Source organism: Anabrus simplex, chromosome 14 (genome assembly GCF_040414725.1).
Source record: "Anabrus simplex isolate iqAnaSimp1 chromosome 14, ASM4041472v1, whole genome shotgun sequence".
Classification (NCBI taxonomy): domain Eukaryota; kingdom Metazoa; phylum Arthropoda; class Insecta; order Orthoptera; family Tettigoniidae; genus Anabrus; species Anabrus simplex.
Window position 1 is genome coordinate 45,944,191 of NC_090278.1, and position 26,165 is coordinate 45,970,355.

Here is a 26,165-nt window from a genome sequence, read left to right on the forward strand (position 1 = left end):
TGCTATTTCATTTTGTACCATTAGGGGCCGATGACCTCGATGTTAGGCCCCTTTAAACTACAAGCATCATCATCATCATCAATGATCTGGTGTCTTGTTAGTTGTTTGTACATTTCCATTTTTTATATTCAGAGAATAAATTATTTTTTATTGTGCATGTATACAAGTTTTTTTTTTTCATGTATATCATTCATTCAGTCATATCCTGAAGGCAAGGTCTTGTCGTTGCAACCACATTTTTCTCTCCTCTGCTGAGCGTTTCAGCCTGTCCATCACGGAATCCAGACACTTCTTCCTCGGCCTTCCTCTTCCCTTCTTACCCAGAACTTTTCCTTCCACTGTAGTCCTGAGGAATGTGTTATGTGGAAGTGTGTGTCCAAGGATTTTGATTTTCCTCTTTTTCTACAGTGTTGATCAATTCCCTTGTTTCATCTATTTCCTTAAGGACGCTATTGTTTGACTTTTTCTCTGTCCAACTTATTTTCAGCGTCCTCCACCATATCCACATTTCCATTGCTTCCAGACGTTTCATATCCTGGTTTGCTAAGACCCATGTTTTGCAACCCTACAACAAAACATTCCACACAAACATTTTGGCAAATTCTTTCCTTAGTTCAATGTTAATGTTCCTGCTTGTCAGAAGCTGTTTCTTGTTACTGAAGACTTGTTTAGCTAGAGCAATCCTCCTCCTGATTCCTGAGTGATAATGCTTCCCAAGTAGCAAAATTGACTTACTTGTACATTTTCTTCACCTACCCTAATGTTTATTGGTATTTCCTCAGTTGATTTCTTGAGAACTAATACTTTTGTTTTTGAGGTGTTCATTTTCAATTTTGATTCTTGTAGTGTTGATGTTAAAACTCGGAGCATTTTACTTATTTCCCTCTCTGAATCTGTAATTAAAGCAATGTCATCGGCAAACGTTATACAGTGGATTTGTTGTCTGTTAATTTTAATTGCTTTGGTTTTTTGCTTCAGTTTTGATATGGTTTCCTCAGTGAACATGTTGAACAAAAATGGAGATAGCGCACAAACTTGTCTCACTCCCCTTCTAATTCATGCTGTCTTATCATTACAATCGATTTCTATTGTTGTGCTTTGATTTTTGTACAGGATTAAAATGAGTCTTCTCTCCCTTCAGTCCAGTCCAGTCCTATATTCTTCATGTTCCTAAAGATTTGTTTCCAGTTTACTTTGTCAAAGGCTTTTTCTATATCCACAAATGCAATGTATGTTTTCCTATTAACATTAGAATAGTTCTTAATGCTAAAAGAGCTTCTCTTGTTCCCTTCCCTGTTGTAAAACCAAACTGATCCTGCGATGTGTATTGTTTAGTTTTCTTTTAAATGCTGTTCTTAATTACATTGAGCAGTATTTTGGATGGGTACGATAGCAGTGTTAGTGTTCTATAGCTGGAGGAACAGTCAGTAGCATTTCCTGTCTTTGGTAAGGTAACTGTCCTACTTTTAGTAGTCTCCAGGAATTCCACCATTGTAATATCATCTTGCAATGGTATTATACAGTTGTTTCATTCTTTCTCCTATTCCCCTGAGAAGTTCTGCTGGTATGTCGTCCGGTCCGGTTGCTTTCTTGTCCTTTAATTGTTTTAGTGCTAAGTCAAATTCTTCCCATGTGATTATTGGGCCTATATTGTCTTCTTCCACAATCTGTTCAGGTTCAGGTTAGTCTGGTATTGCCATTAGTTCTTCATCCCATTACAGGTCTTCAAGATATTCCTTCCAGTGTTGTGTGATATCTTCATTATCAATAAGTAGTTGACCATTCTTATCCTTTATAACTGAACTTCTTGCTTTGGGTTTATATGGGAGTGATTTGATCATGCCATATGCTCTGTCTGTTCTTCCTCCTATTATATAATTCTCTATAGACTGCATAATTTCCTTCATGCACATTTCCTTTGCCTCCCTACATTTTGTCACGATGAGATTCTTTGTTTTTCTGTACTGATCTTGGCTTAATGCTGTGTTTATCTTCTTGTACTGGTTTCATTTCTGAATCCATGGTTTTCTTGGCTTTAGTCTTCTATTCCCTAAAGTTCTTTGTGCTATCTCAGAGATTCCTTCTTTTATCATTTCTCAGTCCATCTCACAATGATTATATTCCACGAGTGCATTGGTATCCTCTGCATATTTCTGTTTAATTTATTTGTTTTGCAATCTGTTTAAGTCCCATCTGACATTCTTCCTTCTGATTATCTTTTTAAGTCTGAAATTGCACTTTGCCATCACAAGTGTGTGAGTACTGTCAACTTTAGCGCCAGGGTACTGTGGCTTGATTTGATTTGATTTCTATACCTAGCTTTAACTATTATGAAATCAATTTGGTATCTTTGCATGTTTCTGGGACTTTTCCAGGTATATCGTCTTCTCAAAGGCACTTCAAACATGGTGTTAGTTATTACCATATCATACTGTTCACAAAAATCTAATAGCCTTTCACCTTGGCTGTTTCACTTTCCCAGTCCAAATTTCCCTATTCCCATTCTGTCTGATTTTGAGCCAACCACAGCATTGAAATCACTCATAATCACTGGATTTTCCTTGACATCAATTAGTTTTAGTAGCTTATCAAGACACTCATACAGCTCTTCAACTTCTTCTTAATTACTGTTCGATGTTGGAAAGTACACTTATATAATGGTCATATCCCTAGGTTTTGCTTTGATCTTCACCATCAGTATTCTGTCATTTACATTATATATACAGTCCTTAATTTACTTTCCATATTTCTAACTTACAGCCTTCTGAAGATGCTAAGGAAGAAGTAATCACAGAAGAACATGCAGTTGGCCAACCGGTCCAATGTTTCAAAGAAGAAAATATGTAAGTGCAGTTCAAACTACTTAGAATTTACATCTCTAATCCTACACAATACAGAATTCGTTGTTTACTTCTTCTGCAGGTCCTCTGTGGACAAGTGGTAGAGACTCCAAAATTGCAGGTTCAATCATTATGCAGGCAGTTAGATGTTTGAAGGGCTGAAGAAAATGGTCAATGGACACTACATATTCTATGTTGACTGGCTTTTACCTGATGAAATTTATTGAAACAGCCATTGATGCCAAAGAGAGATATGTTTTTCTCTGCCATCTAGAGGAAAAGGGAACATCTGGCATCAAATTAAGATGCTTGAACATGATTGCTGTTCACTTCTGTGCTGTGTTGGATCTCTCTGGAACTATCCATTCACTTCTGTGCTGTGTTAGATCTCTCTGGAACTAGCTGCTCACTTCTGTGCTGTGTTGGATCTCTCTGGAACTAGCCGCTCACTTCTGTGCTATGTTGGATCTCTCTGGAACTAGCCGCTCACTTCTGTGCTGTGTTGGATCTCTCTGGAACTAGCCGTTCACTTCTGTGCTGTGTTGGATCTCTCTGGAACTAGCTGTTCACTTCTTTGCTATGTTGGATCTCTCTGGAACTAGCCGCTCACTTCTGTGCTGTGTTGGATCTCTCTGGAACTATCCATTCACTTCTGTGCTGTGTTGGATCTCTCTGGAACTAGCTGTTCACTTCTGTGCTGTGTTGGATCTCTCTGGAACTAGCTGCTCACTTCTGTGCTGTGTTGGATCTCTCTGGAACTAGCTGCTCACTTCTGTGCTGTGTTGGATCTCTCTGGAACTAGCTGCTCACTTCTGTGCTGTGTTGGATCTCTCTGGAACTAGCCATTCACTTCTGTGCTGTGTTGGATCTCTCTGGAACTAGCTGCTCACTTCTGTGCTGTGTTGGATCTCTCTGGAACTAGCTGTTCACTTCTGTGCTGTGTTGGATCTCTCTGGAACTAGCTGTTCACTTCTGTGCTGTGTTGGATCTCTCTGGAACTAGCCATTCACTTCTGTGCTGTGTTGGATCTCTCTGGAACTAGCTGCTCACTTCTGTGCTGTGTTGGATCTCTCTGGAACTAGCTGCTCACTTGTGTGATGTGTTGGATCTCTCTGGAACTAGCTGCTCACTTGTGTGATGTGTTGGATCTCTCTGGAACTAGCAGCTCACTTCTGTGCTGTGTTGGATCTCTCTGGAACTAGCCATTCACTTCTGTGCTGTGTTGGATCTCTCTGGAACTAGCAGCTCACTTCTGTGCTGTGTTAGATCTCTCTGGAACTAGCTGCTCACTTCTTTGCTATGTTGGATCTCTCTGGAACTAGCCATTCACTTCTGTGCTGTGTTGGATCTCTCTGGAACTAGCAGCTCACTTCTGTGCTGTGTTAGATCTCTCTGGAACTAGCTGCTCACTTCTTTGCTATGTTGGATCTCTCTGGAACTAGCCATTCACTTCTGTGCTGTGTTGGATCTCTCTGGAACTAGCCATTCACTTCTGTGCTGTGTTGGATCTCTCTGGAACTAGCCATTCACTTCTGTGCTGTGTTGGATCTCTCTGGAACTAGCCATTCACTTCTGTGCTGTGATGGATCTCTCTGGAACTATCCGTTCACTTCTGTGCTGTGTTGGATCTCTCTGGAACTAGCCATTCACTTCTGTGCTGTGTTGGATCTCTCTGGAACTAGCCATTCACTTCTGTGCTGTGTTGGATCTCTCTGGAACTAGCCATTCACTTCTGTGCTGTGTTGGATCTCTCTGGAACTAGCCATTCACTTCTGTGCTGTGTTGGATCTCTCTGGAACTAGCCATTCACTTCTGTGCTGTGTTGGATCTCTCTGGAACTAGCTGCTCACTTCTGTGCTGTGTTGGATCTCTCTGGAACTAGCCATTCACTTCTGTGCTGTGTTGGATCTCTCTGGAACTATCCGTTCACTTCTGTGCTGTGTTGGATCTCTCTGGAACTATCCGTTCACTTCTGTGCTGTGTTGGATCTCTCTGGAACTAGCTGTTCACTTCTGTGCTGTGTTGGATCTCTCTCGAACTAGCTGTTCACTTCTTTGCTATGTTGGATCTCTCTGGAACTAGCTGTTCACTTCTGTGCTGTGTTGGATCTCTCTGGAACTAGCTGCTCACTTCTGTGCTGTGTTGGATCTCTCTGGAACTATCCGTTCACTTCTGTGCTGTGTTGGATCTCTCTGGAACTATCTGTTCACTTCTGTGCTGTGTTGGATCTCTCTGGAACTAGCTGCTCACTTCTGTGCTGTGTTGGATCTCTCTCGAACTAGCAGCTCACTTCTGTGCTGTGTTGGATCTCTCTGGAACTAGCCATTCACTTCTGTGCTGTGTTGGATCTCTCTGGAACTAGCTGTTCACTTCTGTGCTGTGTTGGATCTCTCTGGAACTAGCTGCTCACTTCTGTGCTGTGTTGGATCTCTCTCGAACTAGCTGTTCACTTCCTTGCTATGTTGGATCTCTCTGGAACTAGCTGTTCACTTCTGTGCTGTGTTGGATCTCTCTGGAACTAGCTGCTCACTTCTGTGCTGTGTTGGATCTCTCTGGAACTGTCTCTTCACTTCTGTGCTGTGTTGGATCTCTCTGGAACTAGCCATTCACTTCTGTGCTGTGTTGGATCTCTCTGGAACTAGCTGCTCACTTCTGTGCTGTGTTAGATCTCTCTGGAACTAGCTGTTCACTTCCTTGCTATGTTGGATCTCTCTGGAACTAGCTGTTCACTTCTGTGCTTTGTTGGATCTCTCTGGAACTAGCTGCTCACTTCTGTGCTGTGTTGGATCTCTCTGGAACTGTCTCTTCACTTCTGTGCTGTGTTGGATCTCTCTGGAACTAGCCATTCACTTCTGTGCTGTGTTGGATCTCTCTGGAACTAGCTGCTCACTTCTGTGCTGTGTTAGATCTCTCTGGAACTAGCTGCTCACTTCTTTGCTATGTTGGATCTCTCTGGAACTGGCTGTTCACTTCTGTGCTGTGTTAGATCTCTCTGGAACTAGCTGCTCACTTCTGTGCTGTGTTGGATCTCTCTGGAACTAGCTGCTCACTTCTGTGCTGTGTTGGATCTCTCTGGAACTAGCAGCTCACTTCTGTGCTGTGTTGGATCTCTCTGGAACTAGCCATTCACTTCTGTGCTGTGTTGGATCTCTCTGGAACTAGCTGCTCACTTCTGTGCTGTGTTGGATCTCTCTGGAACTAGCTGCTCACTTCTGTGATGTGTTGGATCTCTCTGGAACTAGCTGCTCACTTCTGTGCTGTGTTGGATCTCTCTGGAACTAGCCGTTCACTTCTGTGCTGTGTTGGATCTCTCTGGAACTAGCCGTTCACTTCTGTGCTGTGTTGGATCTCTCTGGAACTAGCTGCTCACTTCTGTGCTGTGTTGGATCTCTCTGGAACTAGATGTTTTTGTCATTTTAATCGTTCTTTTTTCTTTCATCATTTTATACTTCATCCTTAATTTCCTAGCAGACTAGTGGTAAGAGTATCCTGCTTCATAGCTAAAAGGTTAGCATGCTGGCCTTTGGTCACAGGGGTCCCGGGTTCAATTCCCAGTAGGTTCCGGAATTTCAACCATCATTGGTTAATTTTGCTGGCAAGGGGGCTGTGTATGTGTCATATTGTTCATCATTTCATCCTCATCACGACGAGCAGGTCTCCTACAGGCGTCATATCAAAAGACCTACACCTGGCAAGCCGAACATATCCTTGGACACTCCTCGCACTAAAACCCTATGCTATTTCATATGAGTGGTAGGAGTTGGGTAAAATTCTAAGGAATTCTAAGAATAAGTTTAATGTTTTTCAGGATATAGTTTTGTTGAAGAATCTGACGTATATCAGTTAATTTCTAAAGCGGGTTAATTGACAGTTCCTTGTAGCAACTATAAATATTCATTACCTCAATTTCAGTCCACCATTGGGCATCTTATTTTCATTATCTGATGCAACAATTTCCTGCAAAGAATTCTCAATTTCCTCAGATTGTTTGAACTTTTTTTTTATCAGCATTACATCGAGGAGTGTGAAGTAAATTGTTGGTTTGATGCTTTGTTCTGGCTGCTTACTCTGCTATGGTAATAAGTAGACCTTACAGCCAGTCCAGTGAGGGGCAGCAGTAAGTAACCCTGTCCCCAAAGGTAACCGATGGCTTTGGGTGGATGAGTTCCGTTTGATAGGGTGATGGTCCCATCATTGTAGAAAATGACACTGGAACCCATCAAGTAGCATCTGATCCCAGGTTAGGAGCAGCTGTAAAATGCATCCTGCTGGTGGTAGTGATGCCATTGTAATAAGAGCCTAAAATGAAAAGGACACTTTTAAATCAGTCTCGGAAAAGGCAAGGGCATTCTCCAGAAGTGAGAAAAGATGAACGATTTTATGGAGAAAAATGTTGCTGTGATGGGATTGAATGGTTATGTGATGTTGAATAAGGTGTACACTCAATAGTGGAGTGAAGGACATCAGGCAAAGAATGGAGTGACAAAAATAACCATGAGTACATATATAATATGAACTACATAAGTGACAGAAAAATAAACGTTCTGTTAAGGGCAGAGAATGAAGTAAAGGATTTTGTCCATGTATATGTACCCCTAACTGGTGGGCCAATGACCTTAGATGTTGGGCCCCTTTAAACAACAAGCATCATCATCAACAACAAGGAAGAGGATGTGTACTGCAGTAAAAGGAATGCTATATGGAAAATAAAAGAAGAGATGGGAGTCAACACAGAGATGAAAGGGAAAGAAGGAGATATAATAATGCAATGAGAGGAGATGAGGAAAAGAGAAAGTAGGGTGTCTACAAAGAGAAGCTACAAGAGAAAGAAGGAAAAAGGACAATGCAACCATAGGAGATAAGGGTAAGTTGGAAGAATTACTTTTATCAACTCCTGAATATGAGAATGGTTGGAGAAGAGAATGTGAGGAAACATAATCCAAGAGTGAAATTGCAATAGAAGAAGTAAAAATTGATGTCAAATGCATGAAATTGGGAAAAGAAGCAGGATTGGATAAAACATGTGTGAAAATGATGAAGGCAGCATGAAGTAAAGGTGTTATAATTACAATGTTGTCTTTTGTTAATTACTTATTTTCCATTACTTAAAAGGAAAATTAATTACAACACGTTAGATATTCAGTAAATGGTACAAGCAGTTTGCTTGTTAAATTCAAAATGGTTTATATCAGGGTGAAGAGTAGGATTGTCTTGTTGGTATAAACACTTCATTTTCATAAGATATGACATCATCAGAAATTATGCCATAATTAACTAGCCTTGGATATGTCCAGTATTTTGATTCATTGGAATTTTTAATATCTTTGTTTAACATGAGATGGCACCCAAGTACTCGAATATGGAGATCACATAAGAGAGCAGGAAGGTGCTACAACCAAAACCCTCTTTGTCTGGTAATGAGGGAATTATAAACCACTGGCACAAAATGCTGAGCAAGAATATTCCTGAGACGTGGTGAGCCACAAAGTAGAAGGAGAGTGGATAACGTAAATATGTACAAATGGAATCAGATTAATCGAAGAGACAAGAGACTGGTGGACTTTGCAGGACAGCTCTATGGAAATAATGGTTGTGCGGAGGTGCTCTGTGTGGAAGAGTAATGCTGGAATCAGGCACTAACTTTCTATACGAAGTGGCACCATCAAAGAAGTAAAATATGTGAAACTCAATTTAGAGGGGGAAAAGAAAGGCATCGATTTTGATGTAGCGTAGAAGTTTTACCGAATGAATCAAGAAGAAGAGTACTAGAAGTACTGTTGACAAGAAAATGAAGGATGGATTTTTATAGACAACCTGGTAAGGATGCTATTATGGAATGTATGGGGCCTCAAGGGTGATATTACTTTGTCCCTAGAGAGCATTCTTGATCCATATCTGACTGGAGCATGAATGTTTTTACACTCAATTCCTTTGCTAAGGTAAGATCAGGAGGAAAATCAAACGTATGAATCACATGCTCGGGAAACCACTATTGTCATTTTAAATACTTCATTACTCGAGCAGTACCTCAATTAATGTGAATACTTGTGTATTCTCCCAACAGCTGATATGATCATTGGTAAAAGAGTCCCTTTTCTATACAGCTACAGGATTGATAAAACACACCATATGACAACAGTGGTATCAGATTACCTACACGGTGAAGGACTCCATTACAAACTGCACATAACTGACTACTCATCGGCTCTATTAGCTTGTTGTCCCATATATGAGATATGTTAAACTTCTTTCATGGAGGGCGCCTATAATTCTTACTAGGAATCCTCTACCCGTAGGAACCATGAAGAATGAAGTGAACCATTAAGGGTTTGTTCCTCTCATTTTCTAGGAAAATTGTTCCAGCAGTTATTGGCAGTGATGACAAGAATGTACTGATTGTAGCACTAGAGATGTAAATGAAGCGGAAGCAGCACTGGAACTGTTGATAAAATGTGTCTGTATTCAGATGTGTTACCCAGCTTGAAATGTAGCTCCATAAGCACTATACATCTGTTGTACCATATCAATCCTGTACAACTTTTATAATGATGCCAGATTGAGAAGTTGAATGGCACTGGAGTCTACAATATCAAATGATTTGACAGACCTGATAAGAAACACATTCGTATTACTGGTGGATGCTCATTTACCAGAAGAGCAGTTCTGTTTGTGATGGTGTGGGTCAATTCTTCAAGCTGTTAGTTTCCTACATAATGAAATAGAGATGACAATGAAAGGAATTATTTCTACATACATATGCCTTGCAGGTAATGTGCTATCTCCATGCAGTATGTAACTGCTCCTGGTTCATCCAGATCGTTCATCTGTCTCGATGAATCTGTGTTGAAACAAGGTCCCTAGTTTGTAGTTTCTGTGCTGGCATGATGGCGCACTCATTGTACCCCAATAAATTAGATAGCAGCACAATGAGCCAGTATGATTAGTGTTATCATTATCCCAGTTCTGTTCTAGTTCTTCGTGGAGGTCTCCTAGACCATGACTTTGCTGTTAATCACTCTTGCACCTTGACCATCCACTGAATCAGTTGGATTCACTCTGCCTTCTTGTCTCTGTACATTTTTCCATTGGTCGTGTTCAATTTTCGATGTACTCAAATGGCTTTCTGGACTTGAAATGTCTTCCTCACATTGAAAATGTGACTCTTTCTGTCGGGATCCTGTGGGAAAAACTCCCACACTGATCCAGATTGACCGAGCTCGATAGCTGCAGTCGCTTAAGTGCGGCCAGTATCCAGCAATCAGGAGATAGTGGGTTCGAGCCCCACTGTCGGCAGCCCTGAAGATGGTTTTCCTTGGTTTCCCATTTTCACACCAGGCAAATGCTGAGGCTGTACCTTAATTAAGGCCACGGCTGTACCTTAATTAAGGCCACGGCCGCTTCCTTTCCACTCCTAGCCCTTTCCTGTCCCATCGTCGCCGTAAGACCTATCTGTGTCGGTGCGATGTAAAGCCCCTAGCAAAAAGATCCACATTGACAGATGTACATCCACATCTCATCTGCACTTTGTGTATTTTTTTCCACTTTATCACCTCCTTGACATTAGATAGGATTGGTGTGACGTTGTTTCCCCCCTGACATTGGGTTTTACGATGACAAATCCATGGAAAAAATGTCTGCTTTTCAGACGTTCCTTTGGAATTATGTCCATAAAAATGCATGTCCATTGTAATTATGTCCACTTACAAGAGGCATGCTTCGCATTTCGATCATGTTAGGCTGCAAAGCATACGTCTCTACCTCAGTACATTTACGTTTCCCTATGAAGCCTTGGAATTTACCCTTGACAAGAATAATATACTTTGTTGAATCGCGTGCATTCTAAATTCCAACTACCATATTTTCAAAAAGAGTCATGATATGCCCACTACTTATGCAAGGGGCATCTTAAGACACGGGTGCCTCTGGTAATGCTGGACTCTTCGCATCGCAAAGAGGCCATGAAGGAATCTCCCGTCCATTTTCGACTAGAGTTTGAAACGGTGGAAAATACTCCAGAAGGCACGAAAGCCTATTGTCTCATCATCCACAAAACACAACATCGTGAACGGAATATAACTAATATAATCACTTAAGATAAACCGAAATTAAATTGAAGTGTATTATTATTCTTATTTCTAGTCTGTTATTAATGAGTTGGGTGTGTTCGATAAACTTAAGATTAGTCAAAACTTAGCCTCTCAAAATAGGACCACTTTGAGATCTGCTTCTAGAACAGCCATTTCCACTCACCAAGCTGCAAAAAACAGAAACGAGGTGTAGACCTAGCAATGTCTATCAGTGTGATGAATTCACCATTTTCTGCCCAGCCGATTTGCTACGCTATCAAACATCAGCACTGCAATCACTCATTAATCGATGCATCATTACCTAGGATCTAGTGTGATTTCAGGAGAATAAAATAAAAATATCATAATAGGGCACATAGGTAGGGAATGGACTTTTTTAAATACAGGAACCTGCCAGTGTTGTGAATGTGTTCAAACGAGTCTTGCAACTCCTCTTTTTTATCTTTCCTGGAGACAGTCGCCGATTTGTGACAGCATTTGTCGCAATTGTTCCATGTATTCTGCACATCTGCTTATTGAACCGGTTGTGGCGCATCGTCGCTAGTTTCCTGTACATCCTGAAAATGTTTCAACCAGTTGTAAATGTATTTCCTGCTCACGGCTCTGTTCCATTCACTTGCACCAGCAACGCAGAGATGCCAACTATTACGATTCAATCGTAATAATTACGAATTAGCCCTCATAATTACGCCTTTACGAATCACACACCACAAATTACGACTTTTTATTGATTTTAAAATCTAAGTGCGTGAAGTGTTCAGAAGGATACACAAGGAATGTCATTATAGCTTGAATTCTCAGAATATTATTTTCAGATTTCTCAGTAATCATTTATGCCCCTTTTCTGTCCCACGTTAAGAATATTTCGAGCTCATGCCGAACGCAATCTGTGCTTCCAGTACCGGCACAATAGAAAACAGGCACCTGTGAAGTGGTATATCTTGCGGAGTTGTTGTCTTTGTTTGTCATATGACCAGACTCCATGCATGTATGCGAGTTCTTTTGTCTTTGTTTGGGCGGCAAAGTGGTGACAAACTCCGTTTCATTTTGAATACTGTGTGCATGACTGTTGAAGAAATATTTATTGCGATTTTGTTTGCCAAATCTACATATATTGCTATTCTGGGATAAGTTATATGCTAAACGTGAGTTTCGAAGTGCGAAAGGTTTGAAATAATGAAGCAGTTTCTTGTGCAGGAAAATACGTGTGATGACGTTACCGTGACTAGTGACACTGGTAATAAAACAAAAATAGTTCAAAAAATTTAGGGAGAAATACGGGAAAAAATGAGCCTGTTTACTGCGTTCCTCAAATCTCATTCACACGTGTTTTGTAGTGTGTGTGTAGCCAACGATTTTTCAGATGCGCATGATGAGGAAGAACAAGATTGAATTCCGTGCTAATATGAACTCCGTACTGTTTAGTGCTCTGTTAGTGCAGAGCATGCACATGATATCAAAAGAAAAAGCATGTCACCAGTGCGCGTTTACCAAACAGGAACTACAAGCTGCTAAGAGAGCGACTACAGTACTCAACAAAATAATGATCCTTCAACCTCCACTCAGATATGTATTGCAGATCACCTGTTACTTTAGCAGGTAAGAAACACACACTCTTTATATGCTAGTCATTGAATATGTTACATCTGGTTGAAGTATATGTTGCTCATTGATTTTTCAATTATATGTAAGTTAGTAAAATCTCGGGAGAAAAATTTCTACGGACGCCACTGGCGCCGCCACCCCCCAACTCCCTTGCCCTGATGGCTGCATTACGAATTGCCTTTGTTGAAATTTGGCATCTCTGGCAACGAATGAGTATCTGTGCCTTTGTTACAAATTCGTAATAAATCTTGGATGTTTGTACGTAGCTGTGTTGTACTTCGCAGGGACTACTTTCGGCTCGCCGCAGAAAACGTACCTGTTCCGTCTCTTCTTCTTCAATATTATGTGACACTCTGTTCAAATACGTACAGTGTCAGCGCCCGTTGCTGTGCATTATCGATGCGTTTACCATAGTTGTGAGGTGCCTCATGTAAGCATAATAAAAGAGTTCATGCCGATATTGACATATTGACAATTTTCCCTGTGTTTGTACTTGCTTGTATCGAATTTCTGAGAAATTTTAATATGGTTTCTATTTATTTCAGTATGGTGAATACTGCAAGACTAAGCAGAGATTCCACTGGTGATCGTCTGCACCATTGTACAGAATGCAGCGAAATGTATTCTGATAAGCATAAACTCGCACGACACATGTTATTCCACTCTACAGAAAGACAACACTCCTGTACGGTATGCAGTAGACGCTTCACCCGAACTGGACATTTAAGAAGACATATGTTAACTCATTCTGGACTGAGACCTTTCTCTTGTGCAGAATGCAGTGAAAGATTTTCCGACAAGGGTACTTTGAAAGTACACCTCTTAAAACACACGGGTGATAGGCCGTTCAAATGTAAAGTGTGCAGTAAAACGTTTCCTGAAAGGAGTAAACTCAAGGAACACATGTTCGTTCATTCTGGAGAAAATGTGCATATATGCCCTCACTGTAATATAAGTTTGCGTAGCAGAGGGATACTGAGGAGGCATATACTCACACATACTGGGCAGAGACCTTTCTCCTGTGCCGAATGTAGTAGAACATTCACGGAAAAGGGTAGCCTGAAGGGACATATGTCAACTCATTCTATTGATCGGCCACACTTTTGTACCGATTGCAATAAATCGTTCTCTCATAAACGTAATTTGAGAATGCATATGTTAACACACGCTGCAAAAGGAACTTATCCCTGTTCAGAATGCAGTAAAAGCTTCAGTGTTGCCGCTTACCTACAGAAACACATGTTGCTTCACTTAGGGCTGAAGCCGCATGTGTGTACCGTCTGCAATAGAGGATTTTCAGAAAAAAGTACAATGACCAGACACATGTTAACGCACTCTGGTGAAAGGCGCTACTGTTGTACAGTGTGCAGTAAAAGGTTTTTCCGTCGTTCTTCCCTGAATAAACACTTAATTCTTCACTAAGGTTTAAGGCCTCACATTTGGACAATATGCAGTGGAGGCTTTTCTAAAACTGGTAGTATGAAGGCACACATGCTCTATACTGCTAATAAGAAGAGATGGCGTCTGACAGGTAAGGTTGGAGGGAGGAGCACTGCACGTGGCATTTCACGATGTTGCCACATTCCAGCATTCCTTTCTGTACATGCTCTTACCCCTCGCTTCCGGCTCACTTGTTCTCTCCGTCATTCTGACCACTGTGATCTGTTGTAGACTGCCTGGCCAGGCGGTGTCGTCCCATTTGCGATCACTCTTATACAATCAGGTTCTTATCAGTGACATACAAACAGTCAGGTTGCTGTGAGGGAAATCCTTACGGAAGGATTAGTACAGGAAGACATCCCTCAAGTAACTGGCGAAACTGGGAATCTTACGAATCGTATGTTGAAAGTCATTAAATTACTTATATTTACCGTTTGAGACTGATGCGTTTATATCGGGATTGACAGGGAATAAACAGGACTCAAATAAACCTTTTATTTACCGAGCTGGATAGCTGCAGTCGCTTAAGTGCGGCCAGTATTCAGTATTCGGGAGATAGTGGGTTCGAACCTCACTGTCGGCAGCCCTGAAGATGGTTTTCCGTGGTTTCCTAATTAATTTACACAGCATGTTTCTACTGCCGGATGCCCTTCCTGGCACCAACCTCAGTTGAGGAGCTAATGAAGACGAAATGTGTTATGGTGAATAAAATTGGGTAAGGGGTGCCTATGGATAGGAACTGTACCGGCATTTGCCTGGAAGTGAAGATATTAAGCCACAGAAAACTATTCTGAGAAGAGCCGACGGTGGGATTCGAACCCACGCGTTTCCCGAATGCAGAACTTGGCTCCATAGCCACAGAGCGTTAAAACGCGCGGCCACTCGGTCTACTTTCATCTATATAAATAAAATTATAATTTTTGTCTGTACGCTTCGATTAGATGTACAAGATTCCAGAACTTAATGTTAAGAAAATGTTTAGATTACAATAAGTTGAAAAAATGACGATTCTATAATGATAGCGCGAAGAGAATATATTGCGTTCGGAAAATAGTGGGTTCGAATCCCATTGTCGGTAGCCCTGTAGATGGTTTTCCGTGGTTTCCTATTTTAACAACAAACACAACAAGCCAGGGTCGTTTCCTTCCCACTCCAAGGCCTTTCCTATCCCATTGTCGCCGTAAGACCTATCTGTGTCGCTGCGACGTAAATCCAGCGGTAAAACAAACCCTTGTCACCAAACATCCTCACTTTTCCGTAAATTTCTGTAAGAGTATCCATTATATAAAGCTACGCCTTAATTAGCAGTCCCCTTGCTGCGTTAAAGTTGGGAAACCCTGACAGGCTGCTGAAAATTTTACAGTGATCGCAAATGAGACAAGGACTGGTCTTTCTTCACATTCTTGTTTTCCATTGTAATGGAACTCGTCGCAAATAGAACAAATTTTGCTCTGGAATGGAATTAAGGGAACATTCCTTTCCGATAAACTCGTAGCCTCCTCTTCAAAGAATTCTCTTGCAGCACATATCATTTCCCTTCCTTGGTGTTGAATTGTCACACCATGGCCGGCGGTATTTTTTTCACGAGGTGGACGAGTCCTGGGCCTTCCTCTCCCTTGAGGAGTATTCATCGTACTCAAAATATAAATACAATGATTGCACGTGCGTACGTACGTAAATAGTATTTAAAATACAATTAGAAACTTACTAACGGCCACTCACACTGAACTGCTTGCAACAAGATCTAGCTCACAAGTGAAGTGAGAGGTTTGGCAACTCCCAGCAAGACGAGCCTCCCAGAAGTTTTATCTTTATGGCAACCGCAGTCGCCCCACCCTCGTTTCCATGGCAACCACACAGCCACTCCCTTTATTCCGCCTCGGCAGGCAGTAAAAGGACCTCCCTCTACGAAATGTCATAAGCCATCTCTTATTATTAGCAGTATACAGCAGTACACTAGCTCCCAGCACTCCCAGTGCTCCACAGCAGTACACTAGCTCCCAGCACTCCCAGTGCTCCACAGCAGTACACTAGCTCCCAGCACTCCGAGTGCTCCGCAGCAGTACACTAGCTCACAGCACTCCCAGTGCTCCGCAGCAGTACACTAGCTCCACAGCAGTACACTAGCTCCCAGCACTCCCAGTCCTCCACAGCAGTACACTAGCTCACAGTACTCCCAGTGCTCCACAGCAGTACACTAGCTCACAGTACTCCCAGTGCTCCACAGCAGTACACTAGCTCCCAGCACTCCCAGTGCTCCACAGCAGTACACTAGCTCCCAGCACTCCCAGTCCTCCACAGCAGTACACTAGCTCCCAGCACTCCCAGTCCTCCACAGCAGTACACTAGCTCACAGCACTCCGAGTGCTCCGCAGCAGTACACTAGCTCCCAGCACTCCCAGTCCTCCACAGCAGTACACTAGCTCCCAGCACTCCCAGTCCTCCACAGCAGTACACTAGCTCACAGTACTCCCAGTGCTCCACAGCAGTACACTAGCTCACAGCACTCCCAGTGCTCCACAGCAGTACACTAGCTCACAGTACTCCCAGTGCTCCACAGCAGTACACTAGCTCCCAGCACTCCCAGTCCTCCACAGCAGTACACTAGCTCCCAGCACTCCCAGTCCTCCACAGCAGTACACTAGCTCACAGTACTCCCAGTGCTCCACAGCAGTACACTAGCTCCCAGCACTCCCAGTGCTCCACAGCAGTACACTTGCTACACAGCAGTACACTAGCTCACAGCACTCCCAGTCCTCCACAGCAGTACACTAGCTCCCAGCACTCCCAGTGCTCCACAGCAGTACACTAGCTCCCAGCACTCCCAGTCCTCCACAGCAGTACACTAGCTCACAGTACTCCCAGTGCTCCACAGCAGTACACTAGCTCCCAGCACTCCCAGTGCTCCACAGCAGTACACTTGCTACACAGCAGTACACTAGCTCACAGCACTCCCAGTCCTCCACAGCAGTACACTAGCTCCCAGCACTCCCAGTCCTCCACAGCAGTACACTAGCTCACAGTACTCCCAGTCCTCCACAGCAGTACACTAGCTCACAGTACTCCCAGTCCTCCACAGCAGTACACTAGCTCACAGTACTCCCAGTCCTCCACAGCAGTACACTAGCTCCCAGCACTCCCAGTGCTCCACAGCAGTACAGTAGCTCCACAGCAGTACACTAGCTCACAGTACTCCCAGTGCTCCACAGCAGTACACTAGCTCCCAGCACTCCCAGTCCTCCACAGCAGTACAGTAGCTCCACAGCAGCACACTAGCTCCCAGCACTCCCAGTGCTCCACAGCAGTACAGTAGCTCCACAGCAGTACACTAGCTCACAGTACTCCCAGTGCTCCACAGCAGTACACTAGCTCCCAGCACTCCCAGTCCTCCACAGCAGTACAGTAGCTCCACAGCAGTACACTAGCTCCCAGCACTCCCAGTGCTCCGCAGCAGTACACTAGCTCCACAGCAGTACACTAGCTCCCAGCACTCCCAGTGCTCCACAGCAGTACACTAGCTCCCAGCACTCCCAGTGCTCCACAGCAGTACACTAGCTCCCAGCACTCCCAGTGCTCCACAGCAGTACAGTAGCTCCACAGCAGTACACTAGCTCCCAGCACTCCCAGTGCTCCACAGCAGTACACTAGCTCACAGCACTCCCAGTGCTCCACAGCAGTACAGTAGCTCCACAGCAGTACACTAGCTCACAGCACTCCCAGTGCTCCACAGCAGTACACTAGCTCCCAGCACTCCCAGTGCTCCACAGCAGTACACTAGCTCCCAGCACTCCCAGTGCTCCACAGCAGTACAGTAGCTCCACAGCAATACACCAGCTCCCAGCACTCCCAGTCCTCCACAGCAGCACACTAGCTCCACAGCAGTACACTAGCTCACAGTACTCCCAGTGCTCCACAGCAGTACACTAGCTCACAGCACTCCCAGTGCTCCACAGCAGTACAGTAGCTCCACAGCAGTATACTAGCTCCCAGCACTCCCAGTGCTCCACAGCAGTACACTAGCTCCCAGCACTCCCAGTGCTCCACAGCAGTACACTAGCTCACAGTACTCCCAGTGCTCTACAGCATTACACTAGCTCACAGTACTCTACAGGAGTACACTAGCTCACAGTACTCCCAGTGCTCCACAGCAGTACAGTAGCTCCACAGCAGTACAGTAGCTCCACAGCAGTACACTAGCTCCCAGCACTCCCAGTGCTCCACAGCAGTACACTAGCTCACAGTACTCCCAGTCCTCCACAGCAGTACACTAGCTCACAGTACTCCCAGTGCTCCACAGCAGTACACTTGCTACACAGCAGTACACTAGCTCACAGTACTCCCAGTGCTCCACAGCAGCACACTAGCTCTACAGCAGTACACTAGCTCACAGTACTCCCAGTGCTCCACAGCAGTACACTAGCTCACAGTACTCCCAGTGCTCTACAGCATTACACTAGCTCACAGTACTCCCAGTGCTCCACAGCAGTACACTAGCTCACAGTACTCCCAGTGCTCTACAGCATTACACTAGCTCACAGTACTCCCAGTGCTCTACAGCATTACACTAGCTCACAGTACTCCCAGTGCTCCACAGCAGTACACTAGCTCACAGTACTCCCAGTCCTCCACAGCAGTACACTAGCTCACAGTACTCCCAGTGCTCCACAGCAGTACACTAGCTCCCAGCACTCCCAGTGCTCCACAGCAGTACACTAGCTCACAGTACTCCCAGTGCTCCACAGCAGTACACTAGCTCACAGTACTCCCAGTGCTCCACAGCAGTACACTAGCTCCACAGCAGTACACTAGCTCCCAGCACTCCCAGTGCTCCACAGCAGCACACTAGCTCACAGTACTCCCAGTGCTCCACAGCAGTACACTAGCTCCACAGCAGTACACTAGCTCACAGTACTCCCAGTGCTCCACAGCAGTACACTAGCTCCACAGCAGTACACTAGCTCCCAGCACTCCCAGTGCTCCACAGCAGCACACTAGCTCACAGTACTCCCAGTGCTCCACAGCAGTACACTAGCTCCACAGCAGTACACTAGCTCCCAGCACTCCCAGTGCTCCACAGCAGTACACTAGCTCCCAGTACTCCCAGTGCTCCACAGCAGTACACTAGCTCACAGTACTCCCAGTGCTCCACAGCAGTACACTAGCTCACAGTACTCCCAGTGCTCCACAGCAGTACACTAGCTCACAGCACTCCCAGTGCTCCACAGCAGTACACTAGCTCACAGTACTCCCAGTGCTCCACAGCAGTACACTAGCTCCCAGTACTCCCAGTGCTCCACAGCAGTACACTAGCTCACAGTACTCCCAGTGCTCTACAGCATTACACTAGCTCACAGTACTCTACAGGAGTACACTAGCTCACAGTACTCCCAGTGCTCCACAGCAGTACAGTAGCTCCACAGCAGTACAGTAGCTCCACAGCAGTACAGTAGCTCCACAGCAGTACAGTAGCTCCACAGCAGTACAGTAGCTCCACAGCAGTACACTAGCTCCCAGCACTCCCAGTGCTCCACAGCAGTACACTAGCTCACAGTACTCCCAGTCCTCCACAGCAGTACACTAGCTCACAGTACTCCCAGTGCTCCACAGCAGTACACTTGCTACACAGCAGTACACTAGCTCACAGTACTCCCAGTGCTCCACAGCAGCACACTAGCTCTACAGCAGTACACTAGCTCACAGTACTCCCAGTGCTCCACAGCAGTACACTAGCTCACAGTACTCCCAGTGCTCTACAGCATTACACTAGCTCACAGTACTCCCAGTGCTCCACAGCAGTACACTAGCTCACAGTACTCCCAGTGCTCTACAGCATTACACTAGCTCACAGTACTCCCAGTGCTCTACAGCATTACACTAGCTCACAGTACTCCCAGTGCTCCACAGCAGTACACTAGCTCACAGTACTCCCAGTCCTCCACAGCAGTACACTAGCTCACAGTACTCCCAGTGCTCCACAGCAGTACACTAGCTCCCAGCACTCCCAGTGCTCCACAGCAGTACACTAGCTCACAGTACTCCCAGTGCTCCACAGCAGTACACTAGCTCACAGTACTCCCAGTGCTCCACAGCAGTACACTAGCTCCACAGCAGTACACTAGCTCCACAGCAGTACACTAGCTCACAGCACTCCCAGTGCTCCACAGCAGTACACTAGCTCACAGTACTCCCAGTGCTCCACAGCAGTACACTAGCTCCACAGCAGTACACTAGCTCCACAGCAGTACACTAGCTCACAGCACTCCCAGTGCTCCACAGCAGTACACTAGCTCCCAGCACTCCCAGTGCTCCACAGCAGCACACTAGCTCACAGTACTCCCAGTGCTCCACAGCAGTACACTAGCTCCACAGCAGTACACTAGCTCACAGTACTCCCAGTGCTCCACAGCAGTACACTAGCTCCACAGCAGTACACTAGCTCCCAGCACTCCCAGTGCTCCACAGCAGCACACTAGCTCACAGTACTCCCAGTGCTCCACAGCAGTACACTAGCTCCACAGCAGTACACTAGCTCCCAGCACTCCCAGTGCTCCACAGCAGTACACTAGCTCCCAGTACTCCCAGTGCTCCACAGCAGTACACTAGCTCACAGTACTCCCAGTGCTCCACAGCAGTACACTAGCTCACAGTACTCCCAGTGCTCCACAGCAGTACACTAGCTCACAGCACTCCCAGTGCTCCACAGCAGTACACTAGCTCACAGTACTCCCAGTGCTCCACAGCAGTACACTAGCTCCCAGTACTCCCAGTGCTCCACAGCAGTACACTAGCTCACAGTACTCCCAGTGCTCCACAGCAGTACACTAGCTCACAGTACTCCCAGTGCTCCACAGCAGTACACTAGCTCCCAGCACTCCCAGTGCTCCACAGCAGTACACTAGCTCCCAGCACTCCCAGTGCTCCACAGCAGTACACTAGCTCCCAGCACTCCCAGTGCTCCACAGCAGTACACTAGCTCACAGTACTCCCAGTGCTCCACAGCAGTACACTAGCTCACAGTACTCCCAGTGCTCCACAGCAGTACACTAGCTCACAGTACTCCCAGTGCTCCACAGCAGTACACTAGCTCCCAGCACTCCCAGTGCTCCACAGCAGTACACTAGCTCCCAGCACTCCCAGTGCTCCACAGCAGTACACTAGCTCACAGTACTCCCAGTGCTCCACAGCAGTACAGTAGCTCCACAGCAGTACACTAGCTCCACAGCAGTACACTAGCTCACAGCACTCCCAGTGCTCCACAGCAGTACAGTAGCTCCACAGCAGTACACTAGCTCACAGCACTCCCAGTGCTCCACAGCAGTACAGTAGCTCCACAGCAGTACACTAGCTCCCAGCACTCCCAGTGCTCCACAGCAGTACAGTAGCTCCACAGCAGTACACTAGCTCTCAGTACTCCCAGTGCTCCACAGCAGTACACTAGCTCTCAGTACTCCCAGTGCTCCACAGCAGTACACTAGCTCACAGTACTCTACAGCAGTACACTAGCTCACAGCACTCCCAGTGCTCCACAGCAGTACAGTAGCTCCACAGCAGTACACTATCTCACAGTACTCCCAGTGCTCCACAGCAGTACACTAGCTCACAGCACTCCCAGCTGTCCACAGCAGTACACTAGCTCACAGTACTCCCAGTGCTCCACAGCAGTACACTTGCTACACAGCAGTACACTAGCTCCCAGCACTCCCAGTGCTCCACAGCAGTACACTAGCTCACAGCACTCCCAGCTGTCCACAGCAGTACACTAGCTCACAGTACTCCCAGTGCTCCACAGCAGTACACTTGCTACACAGCAGTACACTAGCTCACAGTACTCCCAGTGCTCCACAGCAGTACACTATCTCACAGCACTCCCAGCTTTCCACAGCAGTACACTAGCTCACAGCACTCCCAGGTTTCCACAGCAGTAAACTACCTCACAGTACTCCCAGGTTTCCACAGCAGTACACTAGCTCACAGCACTCCCAGCTTTCCACAGCAGTACACTAGCTCACAGCACTCCCAGGTTTCCACAGCAGTAAACTACCTCACAGCACTTCCAGTGCTCCACAATAGTACACTAGCAAGCAGGGCTCCATGGCAGTACACTAGCTCACAGCACTCCCAGGTTTCCACGGCAGTAAACTTCCTCACACCACTTCCAGTGCTCCACAATATTACACTACTAAACAGGTCTCCATGGCAGTACACAACCTCACAACACTCGCAGTGCTACACAGCAGTACACTAGCTCACAGCACTCCATCTTGTTGCAAGTCTAACCCACATTCAAAAGTGAGGCCATCCTCTCAAGGCCTTCCCGAATGAAAAAGACTACAGTTCTCTCATTCGGAATGATCTGGATGCACCTTTGGTTTCTTTACTGCACTGTTAGCAGGTCTTCAGTGAGGCAGTAGGCAAGGTCTTATCTTTGTTGCATTTCTTGTTCTTGAGTGATTCCCTGCGTTTCCTTTGGGGCCGGAGTCAACATCAATCACTGGTGTTTGCGGTCCTGGATGGAGCCAACTCATAACACTCCTCGTCGTAGCCTTACAACAAAATGATAGGCACCATCACAAGATGTTTGATGCACACCTGTGAACCTGCCCTGGAGAGAGCCTATGCAGTTGTGAATTATATGGAGGTACATATGCTCAGAAGTCTGCTTCAGGAAGGAGAAAGGACGTGTCATAATGGAAACAGTATTTAGTTTTCCAGAATGCCTATGAGTTGGCTGCCTCTGCAGAATGATCATGCCTTTGTACAGTACTCCATGAAAGAGTATATGTAACTCAACTTCAATTTCAGCTTCTAATTCACTCCACCAACATTTTGATTTGTTGAAATAACACTTGAAGACCATCAAATGTTAGAACATATATGAATTCAAATACTCAGAGTAGGATATTGTTTTGGTCGATTAACATAAATACCTTTGTAATGTGGTCAGCTCATACCAAGAGAATGAACACACTGAATATATGTTTCTCACTTGCTACCATATGTTGTTGACCCCTAACAAATGTTCTACTTGAGGCAAATTAGTTGCAAACTTTTAAAGTTGACAACTCATAAATTTATTCATGGCAATAGATTGTCTTGTAGTACATCATATTTTAATAACATTTTTACAAACAAGGACAGCCTTCAGAAGCTGTTTTAAACACATATAACAGAGAAGGCTTATTCCTGTCTGATGTGCAGAAAGTGTTTGAAGTGATGTAATCATTACCTTGAGAGAATGTTTCAGTTCTGTAGACCATTACCATTCCCCATGTAGTCCATGTGGGCCAATTTCCAAAATAGGATGTGTTTGGTCTTGCTTTCTGAGCATCTTGGATTGTTTTGCAGGTAGGCTCCCAAAAATACAAAGTACACCAATGGAAGATCATAAATTGGATGACTCCAGGAAAATGACTGCTTGAGGCTTACTACCTGTAGTACCCGGTTCATATTTAATGATAGTGTTTGTATTGCCTTTATTGTCACATTGACTGATATTTTACAAACTTTGGTGGATTTTGATTTATTGTTATGTGTTTAAGTTTAAAATTGATAATATTGAGTTTTGCATTAATGTTTGTCCTCATGGCAACCCAAATTGTTGGGGAAATAGTTGATCCTTTCAAATAAATAGCAGTGATAACTATGCATTGCATTATTGATATGTACACGTATCTAGGTGTCATTGAGACTTACCAAAGAGGTTAGTGTCCCCAGAAACTGTGCAGTGAGTGCTAATATCAGTCGTTTTTGACAGTTACTTTTTTGCCCCTTCTCAACCCACATGGCGATGGAGGCTGAACTTGGATTTTAACAGTATCCAATATCAGAGTCATCTCAGCTACCCTGAAAACTGTACATAAGACACTAATACTGTTTCTTTTGATTATTTTTACTTCTGGCCCCTTCTCCACCCCCACCCAGACCAAGAAGGTGTTAGGGGTATCTTACCCACACAGTATTTCTTTCAGACAGTAAGTCGCGTACAAAATTTGCTTACGAATTATATTGGAACATGCACTCATACATCATCCAGAGTGTCAGAGTTTATGGCAGTGATCTGAAAATTAACGGCACCAATATATAAGTCGTTTTCGATTAATTATACATTTTACTGTCTGCCCTAGGTACATGCTGCACGGACACTAAATTAAAAAGCGGAAAGGAACACAATATAGTAAGAATGGTCAGCATGAAGAATGAGGTCTCCAGTGCTGCTGAAGGAATGTTAGGAAGAAAGGAAAGATCAACTAAGAATCAATGGATAACTCAGGAGATACTAGACCTGATTGATGAACGTCGTAAGTATAAGAATGCAAAAAGTGAGGAGCGAAAAGGATACAAGCAATTCAAGAATGAAGTAGATAGAAAGTGCAGGACAGATAAGGAAGAATGGCTGAAAGAGAAGTGCAAGTATGTTGAACGTTGTATGGTCGTAGCACATTGATGACCGGCCCCGGAGATCTCCGTTTTTACGCACGGGCATCGTATGTAGCTTGTTGTGCTATCTGTTGGCTATAATTTCAAATACTTTCAATTGTATCATGGAGTACCGGGCGAGTTGGCCGTGCGTGTAGAGGCGCGCGGCTGTGAGCTTGCATCCGGGAGATAGTAGGTTCGAATCCCACTATCGGCAGCCCTGAAAATGGTTTTCCGTGGTTTCCCATTTTCACACCAGGCAAATGCTGGGGCTGTACCTTAATTGAGGCCACGGCCGCTTCCTTCCAACTCCTAGGCCTTTCCTATCCCCTCGTCGCCTTAAGACCTATCTGTGTCGGTGCGATGTAAAGCCCCTAGCAAAAAAAAAAATGTATCATGGAGTAGAGGGATCGTGATTTTAATGTCAATTTAAATTCTCAATTGTACGCTTTTTGTAGCCATGGAAATTTCCTATATACACGGGTGTTCTTACGCGCCAAGAATCATTGTGCAAGATGGCGCGCCCATGGAAACGTGCACTAGCTGCAGTACCCGTCCCGACTGTACAATCACATAGAATGTGCTACTCGCCAGCTGCATTCCGCCAATATTCAGACAGGCTGTTTTTTTTTTTTTTTTGGGACGCAGCAGTAATCCCATCTGTCAGAGATGAGTGGCAGCACACATCACAACAATGGTCGATGTAATGTTATTGTTGATGAGTTTTATGAGCTTTCGATATTATAGGCCTTCACATTTAGTTTCCTTCTGACTGGGATATATAGCATTTAAGGTAAAGGCAGCCTTTGCTTATTAAATGACTCCCTCGTATCTAATCCTTCAAGCGATCGTTCCTTCACGATAAATCATCTTCACATTTTTCTTTGTCGATACGGACCGATGACTAAGTGGTTTTAAACCTGAATACAATTATGACAGATAGTCGGTAGGGTAAAACTGTATAGAACATTGGAAATTTAATTCTATACAACTAGTTATGTTGTATCTATCCATAGGACCACTAATTGTATAAATATTTGAGAATTAAATTGTAGGTCTTCCCGTAAACTACCATTTCACTCAGCGAGAATAAAATGATTTATAGCCTACATTGTAGTGGCTCATACCGCGGCTTTACATACCGATTTTCATTTTCTTCAGCCGTTTTCTCATGATGCGGGTACATACAGACAGACAGACAGAAATTACGGAAAAGTAAAAAGTGCATTTCCCTATTACTGTGGGCATGACCGATACAGAAATACCATTCTTTTCAAATTCTAAGCAGTGTACAGACACATTCTTATTTTATATATATATTCTTTTTATGTGCCACATGGGTGATGAGCCCTGAGAATTCTCGTAGTTTTACTGCTGACAATAGGTGACAGCCGAAGGTAGGTGACAGTCTACGAGAATTCTCACGCTTATGCATCTCGTATTTCTTTGATTATTGATGAAATCGTGGGTGAGATTATACTCCGCACGGCCTTACTTCTAAATTGAAGTTTCGCAAAACAAATGAGCATCGCCAATCCTCTGTTGCCAGCGCGCTACGCCCGCGAGAACAGCTGATGCAATACGACCACGGTAAACAGCCATATATAGTAAAATGTAATACCGTACTCAGAAAAACGAATACATATGGAATGAAAACAAATTCATAAAATCTACACTTACTAACAACATCTGACACTAATAAGAGAATATATTATTCAGAATAAAAGAGAATTAGGAAATAACACATCACTCACCGCCAATGGCTGACACAGGAAGG

At 44.4% G+C, this 26,165-nt stretch overlaps 2 protein-coding genes across 2 annotated transcripts in view; both read left to right on the forward strand.

The window, feature by feature from the left end:
- The window catches only part of LOC136885707 (uncharacterized protein PF3D7_1120000), a 73,227-nt gene extending 49,663 nt beyond the window's left edge, over window positions 1-23,564 (forward strand). The window contains exons 4-5 of the mRNA XM_067158425.2: window positions 2,761-2,843; window positions 23,318-23,564. Of these exons, the coding sequence (XP_067014526.1) occupies window positions 2,761-2,843; window positions 23,318-23,321 (87 nt within the window). The 3' untranslated portion in view covers window positions 23,322-23,564. The remainder of the gene's footprint in view (window positions 1-2,760; window positions 2,844-23,317) is intronic.
- LOC136885417 (gastrula zinc finger protein XlCGF46.1) overlaps window positions 13,935-26,165 on the forward strand; it is a 293,140-nt gene continuing 280,909 nt past the window's right edge. The window contains exon 1 of the mRNA XM_068230325.1: window positions 13,935-14,063. The gene's annotated coding sequence lies outside the window, so the exon portion shown is untranslated. The remainder of the gene's footprint in view (window positions 14,064-26,165) is intronic.